Below are 14,357 nucleotides of genomic sequence, written 5' to 3' on the forward strand. Positions count from 1 at the left end.
TCAACAACTCAATAATTCAAATACTCACTAAAGGTCTCCACTTTAAATTATCTTGGAAGTCAAAATGTATTAAGTAAAGTTGCACTAATTTGCAAAATTGCAGCAACCAGCAGAGGGCGAACTTGCTACGAAGAATTTCCTGCTCAGATGTGAGTAATTGGATCAGTAACTTGACCTGATGCAGGGTGTGGCACATCAATCAGCTGAGAATGTCAATCTAATTCATCTGCATCAATGAATCGTCAAATGTTCTGCTTTCAGAGCCTCATTGGTTATGTATTTATTCATTTGTGGTCACAGCTTGTGTGCATTTCTTAAGTGTGTGTGTGTGTGTGTGTGTGTGTGTGTGTGTGTGTGTGTGTGTGTGTGTGTGTGTGTGTGTGTGTGTGTGTGTGTTGGGGGGTGTTTGTGACAGAGGAGTGCCACAAAGCAGCTCTGTGACATGTGGTGTGGATCAGGATTCATAAAACCAAGTGACGTCTGATGCAATCTCTAAATTATTCTGAAGGCGTTGAAGAACTTCTCGGATTCTGGCTTTGAACTGTTTTTCTCCTTTTTTCTTTCATTCTTTTCTTGAGTCCAAACACATGTTGACCAGCTATCTTCCAGAGGCGGCAGCATTCCTGGCCTAAAAAGTCCCAACAGTTGGTTTTCATAATCACACTGCCACACAGCTGACAGCAAGATGAAAACTTGTTTTCTGCGTTTTCCTTTTGAACATAAATCATTTTAAAGACCTCATTTGTTTTGAAGTTTTTTCCAGTTCACAAGTTTTATGTCTTATTATTCTTTAATTGATGCAAAAAACATGTATGTTAACTGAAAAGACAGTACATGTGGAGTATCATCATCACTTTCACAGTTCAATTGCTTTCTGAGGTCATTAAAAAAAACAATGCACTTATTTTCAGACATAATGAAGTCTCACAGACCGCATAAAAAAGGCACCAGGCAGGAGATGCTCAGCAGGAACTATTCATAATAGAAGCTGCACAATGGAGGCTTTATCTTCAGTAGCAAATAACAGAACCTGATTATGCAGAAAAAAAGAAAGTGCACGATGATTGCTATGTTTTTAAACTACAAAGTTTTTGTAAGACATTGGACTAATCCTAAACCTGCAGCCAATTTGAGATCCAGCGACTTTCTCCAGATGGATGTGATTTCACCTTTAAACGAAAATCAGAATTTATCTTTGGTCTGGCTTTCAGACATGTCTAGCTGCTTTGTTAAAATTGGACTCAATTAGAAGTTCAAACAAATTAAGTGCCATTAATTTAGCTGATGAAATAGTAAAAACATCCAAAGAAGGAAAAAAAAAAGTCAGCCTGGATAGTTTTTTTGTCTTAGGAACATGGCTCTCCACCCCGGGTGGTATTTTTGTCATGGTACCTGCAATCCACACAGATTGTTTCATAATTTCAGGTTTTTTAGCTCACGATATTACACGGCCTACACATTTAATCATTCACAATCAGACGGCTTGTGAATGGATTGGATTGTTTCACGATGTGAACTTTATAAAACCTTTGTTGTGTTTGTGGAAATAGAATTACTAGAGAGAAGTTTTTAATGCTCTTTTAGGATTAATGAATTGCGCAAAAAAACAAATCTCAACCTTAATTGAACTCATTAAACAAGATATATCTGCCAGGTGTGCATAGCCTTTGTGTTTTTCTTTGAGAACAAGATCTTTGTTTTGAAAGACTACTTGTTTAAGTTTTCCCTGAAAATAGACACTTTCAGTTGCTTTGAACGTCCGCCATTAGTAAAATGTTTTCTGCACATAGGAATGGCTGAATTCAAATTCTTTTCAGACCTTTTTAAACTGTTCTCTGATTCATAAGCTGCTGCAGTGATTTTTCTAAAAGGCTCAGACAGTTCTTTCACTTTTACCCTTGTTTTCACTCAACTCAACAGTCAGGAGCACACCAACTAAATATCTGATAAACATCGAAAACTTCCTTGAAAATGTTGAGTTAAAATGTTCTCTCCAACAGATATGAAACACTATTTTTGGACTTTAGCCATTACGCTTTTTTATTTCCTATCGCATTTTCACCCATTCCAAAACACAGACATAAAAAAAAAAAAAAAAAAAAAAAAACACTTTTTGAAAATTGTAACTACTTGTTGACAGACACATTTAAAATGTTTTTTTTTTAAATTATTATTTACATGTACAAAATGTTTGGATAAACAGTTCTAAACTTGTCACAAAATTTACCCAATGGGTTTAAATTGGTCATAGTTCATCCTCCAATTTGTGTCGTTAAAAAAAAAAAAAAATCCATTGCAATTTTATTAATCGCATAATTTTTTCCAACAAGTACAAATGTCATAGTCAGTTGCTGAGCAAACATGAATGTGATAAAAAAAAATTAGCCCGGGTAAATCATGAAACGTCCTGAGGAGGGTAGTGTTTGTTTTTAACCTGCGTGAAGCTGACACCCCACCCACGTCAAAAAATCCAGCAAATAGTCTGAATGGTTAGTGCTCCGTTTGTGCAGGTTTGTGCCGTTAAAATTTTCGTTTGTGCAGTTTTGGTTTCTGAGATATTAAACATTATTTTTTAGGTCATCTAGAGTTCACCATCCCCCCATATCGCTCCAAAACAAACCAAAGTGGGCTAGTTCGTTAGTGCTCCGTTTGTGCAGGTTTGTGCAGTTAAAATTTTCGTTTGTGCAGTTTTGGTTTCTGAGATATTAAAAGTTATAATTTTGGCCGATGACGTCACCATCCCCCTTATCTCTCCAAAACAAACCAAATTGGGCTAGTTCGTTAGTGCTACGTTTGTGCAGGTTTGTGCAGTTAAAATTTTCGTTTGTGCAGTTTTGGTTTCTGAGATATTAAAAGTTATAATTTTGGCCGATGACGTCATCATCCCCCCATATGCTCCAAAACAAACCAAAGTGGGCTAGTTCGTTAGTGCTCTGTTTGTGCAGGTTTGTGCCGTTAAAATTTTCGTTTGTGCAGTTTTGGTTTCTGAGATATTAAACATTATTTTTTAGGTCATCTAGAGTTCACCATCCCCCATATGCTCCAAAACAAACCAAAGTGGGCTAGTTCGTTAGTGCTCCGTTTGTGCAGGTTTGTGCCGTTAAAATTTTCGTTTGTGCAGTTTTTGTCTTTAAGATATTAAAAGTTATAATTTTGGCAGATGACGTCACCATCCCCCCATATGCTCCAAAACAAACCAAAGTGGGCTAGTTCGTTAGTGCTCTGTTTGTGCAGGTTTGTGCCGTTAAAATTTTCGTTTGTGCAGCTTTTGTCTTTGAGATATTAAAAGTTATAATTTTGGCCGATGACGTCACCATCCCCCCATATCGCTCCAAAACAAACCTAAGTGTGGGCTACTTCTTGTAATTCTTCAGATTCTCAGCTGTTGTACAATGTGTACATTTTGTTTTGAACTTCAATAAAGACTTAGAACAAGAAAAATGTGTCTCATTTCAAGAAATGTTTTAAGATAGCAATGTTTTTTCACGAACGTAGCGCACAATAATTGAATCCTGCTAATAAAGGACATGCAGCCTGACCCTAACGTAATGTGTATAACCTGTTCAACTGTGCTTTGATTTCGGAGGTGGTCTGAAGAATTATATTCACATTGTTGATGTACTGTCTGCTGATTATGCAGCAAACGTGTAAAAAATTACATGAGCCTATAAAGGCCAATTTGCTAGTTGCTTGAGCAAAGATTTTGCCGAGTAAAACGGAAATGTGTCATTATTTCAAAGTTCATCCAAGTAATGTACTTAATATTTAGTAAATATAGTTTCAATGCAACGACTTTCATTTCATCCAATTTCTTAAATTAAATGTGTATGGGCTTCAAGGAGACATGTTTTGCGAACTTTGACATAGTTCTCACACAACTGGGATTGGCTCCACCCACACTGTAGTGAGCCTCCTGCCCCCCCCCCCCTCCCATCTTGTTTTGCAGAGCAAGTGTAATTTCAACCTCTCGTTAATATTCTAGCGGTCTCAAATCGTTTTGAATAAGTCATTTTTGGAATTTTTTCAACCCCGATTTTGATTTTTTAACAAGGTAAAATCAAATTAATGCTCAACTAGCAAATTGGCCTTTATAGGCTCATGTAATTTTTTTACACGTTTGCTGCATAATCAGCAGACAGTACATCAACAATGTGAATATAATTCTTCAGACCACCTCCGAAATCAAAGCACAGTTGAACAGGTTATACACATTACGTTAGGGTCAGGCTGCATGTCCTTTATTAGCAGGATTCAATTATTGTGCGCTACGTTCGTGAAAAAACATTGCTATCTTAAAACATTTCTTGAAATGAGACACATTTTTTCTTGTTCTAAGTCTTTATTGAAGTTCAAAACAAAATGTACACATTGTACAACAGCTGAGAATCTGAAGAATTACAAGAAGTAGCCCACACTTAGGTTTGTTTTGGAGCGATATGGGGGGATGGTGACGTCATCGGCCAAAATTATAACTTTTAATATCTCAAAGACAAAAGCTGCACAAACGAAAATTTTAACGGCACAAACCTGCACAAACAGAGCACTAACGAACTAGCCCACTTTGGTTTGTTTTGGAGCATATGGGGGGATGGTGACGTCATCTGCCAAAATTATAACTTTTAATATCTTAAAGACAAAAACTGCACAAACGAAAATTTTAACTGCACAAACCTGCACAAACGGAGCACTAACGAACTAGCCCACTTTGGTTTGTTTTGGAGCATATGGGGGGATGGTGACGTCATCTGCCAAAATTATAACTTTTAATATCTTAAAGACAAAAACTGCACAAACGAAAATTTTAACGGCACAAACCTGCACAAACGGAGCACTAACGAACTAGCCCACTTTGGTTTGTTTTGGAGCATATGGGGGGATGGTGAACTCTAGATGACCTAAAAAATAATGTTTAATATCTCAGAAACCAAAACTGCACAAACGAAAATTTTAACGGCACAAACCTGCACAAACAGAGCACTAACGAACTAGCCCACTTTGGTTTGTTTTGGAGCATATGGGGGGATGATGACGTCATCGGCCAAAATTATAACTTTTAATATCTCAGAAACCAAAACTGCACAAACGAAAATTTTAACTGCACAAACCTGCACAAACGTAGCACTAACGAACTAGCCCACTTTGGTTTGTTTTGGAGCGATATGGGGGATGGTGACGTCATCGGCCAAAATTATAACTTTTAATATCTCAGAAACCAAAACTGCACAAACGAAAATTTTAACTGCACAAACCTGCACAAACGGAGCACTAACGAACTAGCCCACTTTGGTTTGTTTTGGAGCGATATGGGGGGATGGTGAACTCTAGATGACCTAAAAAATAATGTTTAATATCTCAGAAACCAAAACTGCACAAACGAAAATTTTAACGGCACAAACCTGCACAAACGGAGCACTAACCATTCAGACTATTTGCTGGATTTTTTGACGTGGGTGGGGTGTCAGCTTCACGCAGGTAGGTTTAAGGTGGCGCGGCGGATGATGAGCACGTGAAACTGCGGGAGAGAGCAGCGCGTGAACGCCAGGGACCGAGACGTGGGTTCGAACACGCGGGATCTACTTCACGTCCGACTGGGGGAACTCAATTAACTCAAAAGTTATCGTGTAACTTGAAGTTCCCTCAAACAATAAAGGCCTCCTTTCAGGGCGAACAGAAAGTCCGCGGTGCCTCCTTAACTGAGTGCTGGCACTTCAGAGTGGGGAGTGCAAAGGAGAGGGTCAGAGAGACTGGTGGGTGGGGATAAAGCCCTTTTGGGAGAGAGAGGGGGGGGGGGGAAACTAAAAAAGAAAAAAAAAGAAAAAAATCACGTGTTTGGAGATCAAAGGAGATCCGCTTTGTAGAGGAGGAGGAGGAGGAGGGTGAGAAAGAAAGAGGGAGGGAGAAAGCGAGGCAGCGTTGAGGCAATGTAATTGACAAGGCTCGCAGTGGTGAAATAAACACGCTTCGGCGCAGGGGCTCAGTTTATATTGCACAATCCCGACTCCTTTTTTTTCTTTTTTTTTTTTTTTTTTGGGGGGGGGGAGGCATCGCCCGCAGCGACTACAACTGATTCCAATTACCTTCACCCGATTAATTAATCCGTGTGAAATTATGTCCCGATCGGCGCAGATCAAGCCGGCAAGATGATGATTTTCCCAAGGAGAGGCTCGGCTCGGGTGCCCGACTCGGTGGTCCCGGTGATCTGGCTGCTGGCCGCTTCTCTGGGCGCCGTTCTCGCCAAGGATACAGCCTTTGTGGAAGTGGTGCTGTTCGAGTCCAGTCCCAATGGGGATTATACTACCTACACGACTGGCTTGCAGGGACGGTTCTCCGAAGCTGGAGCCACTATCAGCGCGGAGGGGGAGATCGTTCAAGTACGTGTTTTTATTCTAAGCTGCTCCGCAGAACCGGGCGACACCCGGTCCGGCTGCAGTTTCACCAAGCTGCCCTCTATAAAACTTTTTTCCACAGTGGCTGTGGGGGAGCTGACAAGATATGGTGTGTGTGTGTGTGCGTGCGTGCGTGCGTGCGTGTGTGTGTGTGTGTGTGTGTGAGAGAGAGAGAGAGAGGATGGTACTAAAGCCTGCAAGCATATGCGGTCACAAGATGGCTCCTATCTTGTGGAATTCATTCACAGGGAAAACATGCTCTTGCAAGTTATTTTGGTTGATAACTGGTGCGCACTTTTCAGTCATTTGCGCTGAAATAGTAGCGGGAGATTTTTTTTTGGTAACGCATCGCAGAGGACTATGAAAAGTTCGTAAACTTTCACCGAGCAGGTTTTGTGTGTGCGTGTGTGTCTGTATGTGTTTCGCAATAGCAGCAACACTGCGCGTGTATTTATGCGCATGTTTGACTTTTTTGGATCACGTTCTAATGCAAATTTCCGCGTAAAATAGTTTTGCACACATGATCGATACCAAGTTCCAAACATAAACATTAATTTGTACTTTGCCAAATATAAAGGCTTTATTCGTCCACATTAAACTTTTTTTTTTCTTTTCTTTTTTAGCTGTTGTTGCATAAAAAAAGAGTAACTTTAATACAAATATGTAATATTTTATTTCCTGGACTCTAAACGCGTCAAGTGCACTTGGCTGGAGCTGCAAAGTGTTCGGATCAGGGGAGTCGGGGGGAAATATGGAGCTTTTCCTCGCTGCAAGGTGTTTATTTGAAGTTTTATGGGCTAATTCTTTCCTAATCTGCTTGGCCACCGACTACAGGGCAGCACAGAGTTCTCTTCTTGTGCAGAGCCAGGGCTTTTAATGACCTTAAACTTGGTAGAATCCTGAGGAGCACAGCTCCTTCAAATTCTTTTTCCCTCTTCCCCTTCATATTTCCAAGCCTCTTCTGGGTAATGCATATATTTAGTTGCCTTTAAAACCAAAACTGCAGTAAAGTTGATCTGCACTTACAAAATTATAGACACAAGTTCTCTTTTAGTTTAGGGTCAGTTTTCTGGAGATGAAACTCGGCTGCCAGTGATTTGTTGCAGGAAAGCTGCAGAATTAGAAGCTAAACATGCATTTGACTTTGATGCATCATTTGAGGGATGCTGCATTGTTGCATTGCTGCAAAGCGTCCACCATGACACATTTGTCCTCCTCCTCTTTGCTCATCTACATCGTTTGTACAACTCAGCATCTTCTAAATGCGTCCCTACAGTTTTGTTTTTCTCCAAAGAGCCTTTGACGTTAGGAGAAAGCCGATATGTGGTGATCAGAGGTGGGGATACACAGTGATGGTCACTCGGCGCCACTGCATAACCGCACAGCCATGCCGGACCTCAGCTTTACATCAGAACCCGCATCTATTTAGGTTTCCTTTCTTTACAAACATAGCTGCTGACCACTTGGAGACAGTTTGGGCTGTAATGAGCGGCGGCCCGTCCAACGCAGAGCAACTGTCTTAAATTTCTTGTACCTTGTATTCTGCCAAAGATTTTTTTTTTTTCACCCGTTTTAGGTTTTCGAGTCGGAACTGGCAATAAATGACAATCTGGAGAACATAATTTTTAAAGGGTATCGCGTTCTACAGCGTTACAACATTCCTGTAAAGTTTCTGGAAATCCTTGTGATGTTTTAAGAAGTGGAATTATGTTAAACCAAATATTTGGGTAGTATTCAGTTATCAAGTGTGACCCCTTGGAGTCAAAACATTGGGTTTGTGGAGTATTTTGGTCTTTTTCTGCTGCTTGATCAGAACCCTGAGCAGGTATGGGTTCTAATGGACTGCAGACGGAGTGGGGGGGGGGCAGAGGGCTGTGTTGGCTCTGTTGGCTCTGTTCCTGAGTAAAGATCCAACCACAATCACCACATGTTCTCTCCCAACTCTCCTCTTCGAATTCCCTGAAGTTAACACAGCCTCGGCTCTGCCTGAAGAGTGCGAAAAGTGGCACATGCCGCCGGGGCCAAAAATAATAAATTAAGTTAATTTGCTTTTGCTCTCTTTCAGAGGGTCGGGGTTGGGGAGCACGATGATGTAGATTTGGCCCCGGTGCCAAAACCCCAGGCTCCTCCAGCCAGTCCCCACGTTGCCACAGCTCGACTCTATAAATCATTTTAAAGTGTCAGTGTCTGCGTAGCAACAGGAGCTGAACAGCAACTTTGACTGAGCTTTGATTTTTTGATTTTTTTTTCTCAATAAAAACACGGTGGAACATTTCTAAATATAGATAGTTGTGTATGTATGTCGTCTCCTTTTGAAGGAAAAAAAAAACAGCGTTATAGCTCTGTAGTGTCTTGGGAAATGAAGAAGCAGCAGTTTTGTGTCAAGAGCAATTAAACGGAGAAGCTTTAATTTAGGAAACTGGATGTTTGTTCATTTGATCCACTAGAGTCTACTCAATGCTCTGCTTTCCAAATATATCCATTCATTACACTTGATCTTGATTTGCATTCCTCACAGTACTATCACAGACTTCAGTGTTTTTTATTGGGATTTTATGAGAGAGACAAACACGAAGCAGTGATTGATTTTGAAGCGGAAGGAAAATGATGCATGCTTTTCACAATTTTTATCAAATAAAAATCGTAGGCGTGCATTTGTGTTCAGCAGCCCTGAATCAACATCTTTCACTGCAGTAGCCAGGGTAAGTCTTGGGTAACCAGCTTTCCATATTTAAAAACTTCTTGAATAAATTAAAACCAAATGGAAAGTCCTGAGCATCATTTTTCTTGCTCTCTTTTGGACTTAGGTCAAGGCTTTGACTAGGCCGTTTAAACACAATAACGTGTTTTGGTCATTGTAGCTCTGCTGTATGGTTAAAGTGGTCCTGCTTGCGTCTTGTCCCAGCTCTTCTTTAGCTAGCTCTCCAGCTCCTTATCAACTCGTTGCAGAAAATGATGCATTCATGATGCTGCCACTACCGTGTTACACACTGTGGGTGGTTGGAGCCAGATTTGAGGTGTGCAGGACTAATTGCTGTTCTGTCAGTGGATTCTCCCTCCTCAGATGTGGATCTCTGCTGCTTCTTTTGATTGCTTCATTGTGTTTAAAACTCGTTTTAGATGAATGGCCATGTGCTGATTTGGAGTTGTCTCATCATTTCTCTGTTCCCAGATGACTGACTGACTCCCTGAGTTGTTCCTAACTTGAAATATTGTTTTTTAACCTGAACCTGATTGATTTGGGTGAAGCTTAAACCATGCCACTTGAGGAGTTCTGGGTAAAATATTTACAGGCAAAAGTGTTTTTCAGCTTAAATGCAAAATGTGTGTATATTTTATAGAGCTGTGGCTCAATTTCTGCTCTGTGTTGCTTTGCATCAAATGACCTTCTTTTGAGTTTATATACTCCAGTTAACGATGAATCGATTACTAAATTATTTAACAATTATTTTAATATTTGCGATTGATCTGATTAATCGTTTCAGCCCTAGTGCCCAGGACTAGGACTGTTGAATCCTTCTCCTCGCTGCCGACAGTTCTCCTGATCCGTACCGCTTCACAGCGAAGCGCCATCTGCCGCTCGTCATTCCTGCGCTCTTCATCGCTGCGCCGCTCTGCCTGTCGCCGGGCGACCTGCAGATGCATGAGCTCACATCTGCCTCTGATTTCCAGCGGAGCTGTGCTTGTCGGCGTGCGACTGAAGGAGCCGGGACGTGGCAGGGGCACGCAGAGCTCCAGATGGAACGCATAGCGTCGTCGGCCAGAACCAGAGGGAATAATGTGGCTTTTTCCTGACTTCCTTTCTGAGAGGACAGAGCATCCCTTAAATCCTGCTTCAAACAAAAAAAAAAATAACAAAAAAAAACAACAAAAGATCAGCTAGTTTTCTCAACTTCCACGAGCGGTTTGACCTTTGAACTTGATCTCCTGAAGCATCTGAAGAGCCTGCAGCCTTTTGTTTCCCACTGACTAAATGTTCAGGGGGGAAAGTGGTTTTCAGTTGAGACAACGATGCGCTGGAATACTGGAGCTCCTACCTTGCAGTTGGCAGGGCTTGTGTCGCGCTGCATTTAGACTATAATGAGAGCTTTAGTGGTTTAAGGCATCCAGCGCGCGTTCTCACCGCAGCCTGGAAACCCCAAGAGGCTATAATGGGGCCCGGGCCCAGACAGTAGGTGCCCCGGTCCGGGGCCACTCCCAGCGCCAAAGCAACAGTAGCAGAGTACACAAACGCTGGTTTCGAAAGGTTGAAAGCGACGCTCCCTACTTTTTTCCAGTTATTGGCTTGGCGGTTGCAGCTGTATTTTAAGTGCTATCGTCTCTTAACCGCCACCCTGCTTCACTTTCATGTCTCAGCCAAAGTAATTTGAGGCTGCGTTTCTCCTCTTTTTGGAATAGAACAGACTAAACTGTTTTTCTCTTTCTCTTGCTTAACACCCCGCTCGCCCCCCATCCTGCCCTTTGCTACACACCGTCTCGCCCTCAGTGTGGTATTTAAAATGTAGCCAAAAACTGTTACGCGTCCTAGACTGCAAGTGGATGATTTCAAGTAATGTTTACAAACCAATCAGCTAAGGCTAAGTAGTCTCTCAAACTAAATTGAGTCCTTTGGGAGCCTGAATATGGAGGCTGTTTTACTGGCAGATGTTCCCATAAACTCCTTTTGTACCATTTCATGTTACTTCGGCAATGACAACAGGAAATGCTTATTTAATTTTTGGCTGAAGAAATTGTGTACTTCAACACAGTGGATTTTTTAAGGAATTATCTGAAGCATTTGCTGCCAAAGCTTTAAGCTAGTAGCTGTTTGCACATTCACTTCACAGTTGAAAAGTTTATTTTTGAAACTTGTCTGAAGACAAAATAAGTTAAAATACATTTTCCAATTAAGATATTTTGGTTTGTAGTGACTGTCAGGGCACTACCAGACTGCTACACTTATTTAATAAACTTCTGTGTGTATATAAAAGACGTACACTGATAGTTTAGCTTGAGTTGTCTCAATGAGAGGTAGACAATGCACTAAGGTGTGGGCTAATTCCTCTGCTCTTCTTTGCTTTGTCTGCAAACCCACGCCTGATTTCACTCCCTGCCAGCAGCAGGTTCTGCACAGTAACGACACAAACTGGGTGCACAGACAACGTGGCATAATCTAAAACTGCTTATGCTTATGGTATGACTGTTTAATATTGCGTATGAAGCTACGGGATTGGCTTACTAGAACATTTTCAATAACAGATCGTCACACAGAGGGATTTGTGTGCATAACAGGTGCTCACTCATGAGTCACCAAGTTTTTTGCTTCAAGAATAGTTCTGGTTTTTTTTTCATAAAGTAGCTAAACTTTTTCCAACAACTTTCTAAGTTTATTGAAAATAACAACAATGTAAGTGGGGAATAAATCGGAAACATGAATCTTCGAAATTGTCATTTATTTACTTGGGATAGCATTATGTAATGAGAAATAATTAAAGCCCTTTTGAGGAACTTGAGTGTGTAACAATTAATGTTACAACAAGTATGTGAATATAAAAAGAGACAAAGTATTACAAGTTGAAAAATAAAAAACAATAAAGCATGCTAAAAAGACATATTTACTACATAATGGGAAGAGTACAGCAGTGTATATCATTGTCGATAGGAGTTGCTACAAACATCAGTGATCTGATTGTCTCCACTAACAATTTTGTTTATTTTCAAGTGAGGGAAAAAAAAAATGAACATTTTTATTTTAACCAGCTGAGAGGCAGTGGGTTGGCATTTCAGTGTTTTCTCTGTTTACTGGTGAATCTCTTTGCGCTTTTCTAATCTTTCTCAAACGTTATATTACTGTTTTCCAAACTCTCTTTCCTCTCCTGGCTCTTTTGATCTCGACTTCTACACCTGTGCCTCACTCTCTCCCTGTCTGAGGACAAATCTACCTAAAACCAGTGCGTGTTGGTACTGGTGGCCCCAGCAGCGACGGACTGACTGGCCGAGCTTTGATGTTGTCCGACCAGCTTTCTCTCCTCTCAGGGGACAGCTGCTCTCTTGTGTCACTCCCCTCCTGATCCAACATTGATTATGTGTCCAAGTTTGTATGTTTGAGTGTCTTGTTTTGTCCCTCGACGCTTTTCTGATTAGGAAGCATTAGCCAGTTTGCCCAGAGGTTACACATTTTTCTTGGGAACGATGCTTGGGAAAAGCATCCAGGCGGGTGGAGAACTGTTTTATCTCTCCGTCTTCTGTTTTATCTCGGGTGGCTTTGAAAACTCGCTGACTGACCGGAGTCCTGAGTGGGATTTTGTTTTTTTGTGCAACACGCGGTGTGCCTTCCCTTCGTTTTATGAAACGGCGCTGAAAGGCACAGTCCATCCTGACATCCCACATTTTTATCCACTGACACATGGGGTCCACAGAACAAAGGCTAAGGGGTCGAGGGTTATAAAATGACAATGCTTGTAGTAGCTCATCCAGGCAGAGGCATCCTTTTGTTGTTGGTTAGGAATGTGCTGACTAACTGTGAAAGGCCACAATGCCAACTGCCTCCTTTGTTGAAGTTTTTTATGCCAATGGACTAGAAAGGTAGGTGGACAGAAGGGCAGGTTTCCTGCTTAATCGTTCCTTGTTCTGCTTATTTTTAGCAGTCAGTCGTCTCTCCGATCTTTGTTTTTATAAAAGGAGAGCTCCACTTATCAGAGATCTTCCTTACTTACCCAACTCCAGGAACACTGGGTTCAAAGTTCTGTCTTTTGCGTGCAACATTGCATAATGTGCAAGCCCATCCACAATGCTGATGTTAATGCTGTGTTAATATACAGGTTTTTGTGAAGAATATCACTTTAGTTTCCTGTTGCGACTGGTTGTGCGTGTTTCTTTTTTATCAAAGGCATCGGAGACGGTTTTTTTCTTTCATCCTTTCGTAAATGCATTCCTTCGCAGCTGCTGCAGAGGTCATTAACAACATTCCAGTAGATTTCAGGTGAATGCTTCTGGCCCAAAATGCTAATGTCTTCTCACATCCCACACCCCCCTTCTACCTTCTCCTTATGCGTGTCCGCCTGTGGGCACAGTGCTTTCCAAAAGTTTTCATACCCCTTGAACTCTTTTGGTTTTCATGTTAATTTTTTTTGCTTATAAACTAAAAAGGTGTGCTTTTTAGTTTGCATTCATGTTCATCCCCCTTTTTACTCTTAGAAATATCAAATTGCCTTCACTCATGTAATTACTAAGTATAGTCTGCTTTCCACACTGTGAGCATCTTACAAACCAATGTTCCATCCATCATCTGAAAATGAAAAGACTATTTCACAGACGTGGCTGCCCATCAAAAATGACTGATGAGCCAATAAAGAAACAGCCAGGAGGCTTAAGGTAACTCTGGAGGAGTTGCAGGAGAAAACTGTTAGTTGTGTACCCTAGAAACTTGTGGAAGAATGCCAAGACGGCGACATATGTTGAAAGAAAGTCACTAGTTGAAGTTTGCTAGAAGCCATGTAGAGACACAGCAAACATGTGGCAGAAACCAGTAAGGGACATGCAAAACGCCACATGTGGCGGTTAAGTAAAGGTAAACATCACTTTGAAGATGTTCTCCCCAACATGAAACATGGTGTTTGCAGCTCCATGGGGAGGGTAGTCATGGGGAGTTGGACTGTAGGAAATGCAGGAAAGAGATTGAAGAAAAACTGCTAAAGGTTGGAAGAAAACTATGAAACTGAAATGAAGTTTAACTTTACGGCAGGAGGAAAAACAGAGCTTCAATGGATCCTTGAAGAATATTTATATGTTTAGAATGGTCCAGTCAAAGTTCAGCTATAAATCCAATTGTCAACTCTGACAAAACTTGAAAATTGATGGTTGCAGATGTTCTCCGTCCAATCTGACGGAACTTCTGTTATAGAAATAAGACTGGACAAAACGGGAAGCAAAGTCTTGACTCTTGGTGGCTGCATAGAAAGATGCAAATCTTTCACTCATATAAAAAAACTT

The 14,357-nt window shown here is 41.1% G+C and overlaps 1 protein-coding gene across 2 annotated transcripts in view; it reads left to right on the plus strand.

The window, feature by feature from the left end:
* The first annotated feature begins 5,866 nt into the window (after positions 1-5,866).
* znrf3 (zinc and ring finger 3) overlaps positions 5,867-14,357 on the plus strand; it is a 77,007-nt gene continuing 68,516 nt past the window's right edge. Inside the window, exon 1 of one of the 2 annotated variants that reach the window (XM_017306852.2) lies at positions 5,867-6,371. In XM_017306852.2, coding sequence (XP_017162341.1) covers positions 6,141-6,371 — 231 coding nt within the window. In that variant the 5' untranslated portion in view covers positions 5,867-6,140. The remainder of the gene's footprint in view (positions 6,372-14,357) is intronic. The other variant, XM_008417857.3, reaches the window with a different exon arrangement.

The sequence above is a fragment of the Poecilia reticulata genome, chromosome 9 (genome assembly GCF_904066995.2).
Source record: "Poecilia reticulata chromosome 9, P_reticulata-male-v2, whole genome shotgun sequence".
Taxonomy (NCBI): domain Eukaryota; kingdom Metazoa; phylum Chordata; class Actinopteri; order Cyprinodontiformes; family Poeciliidae; genus Poecilia; species Poecilia reticulata.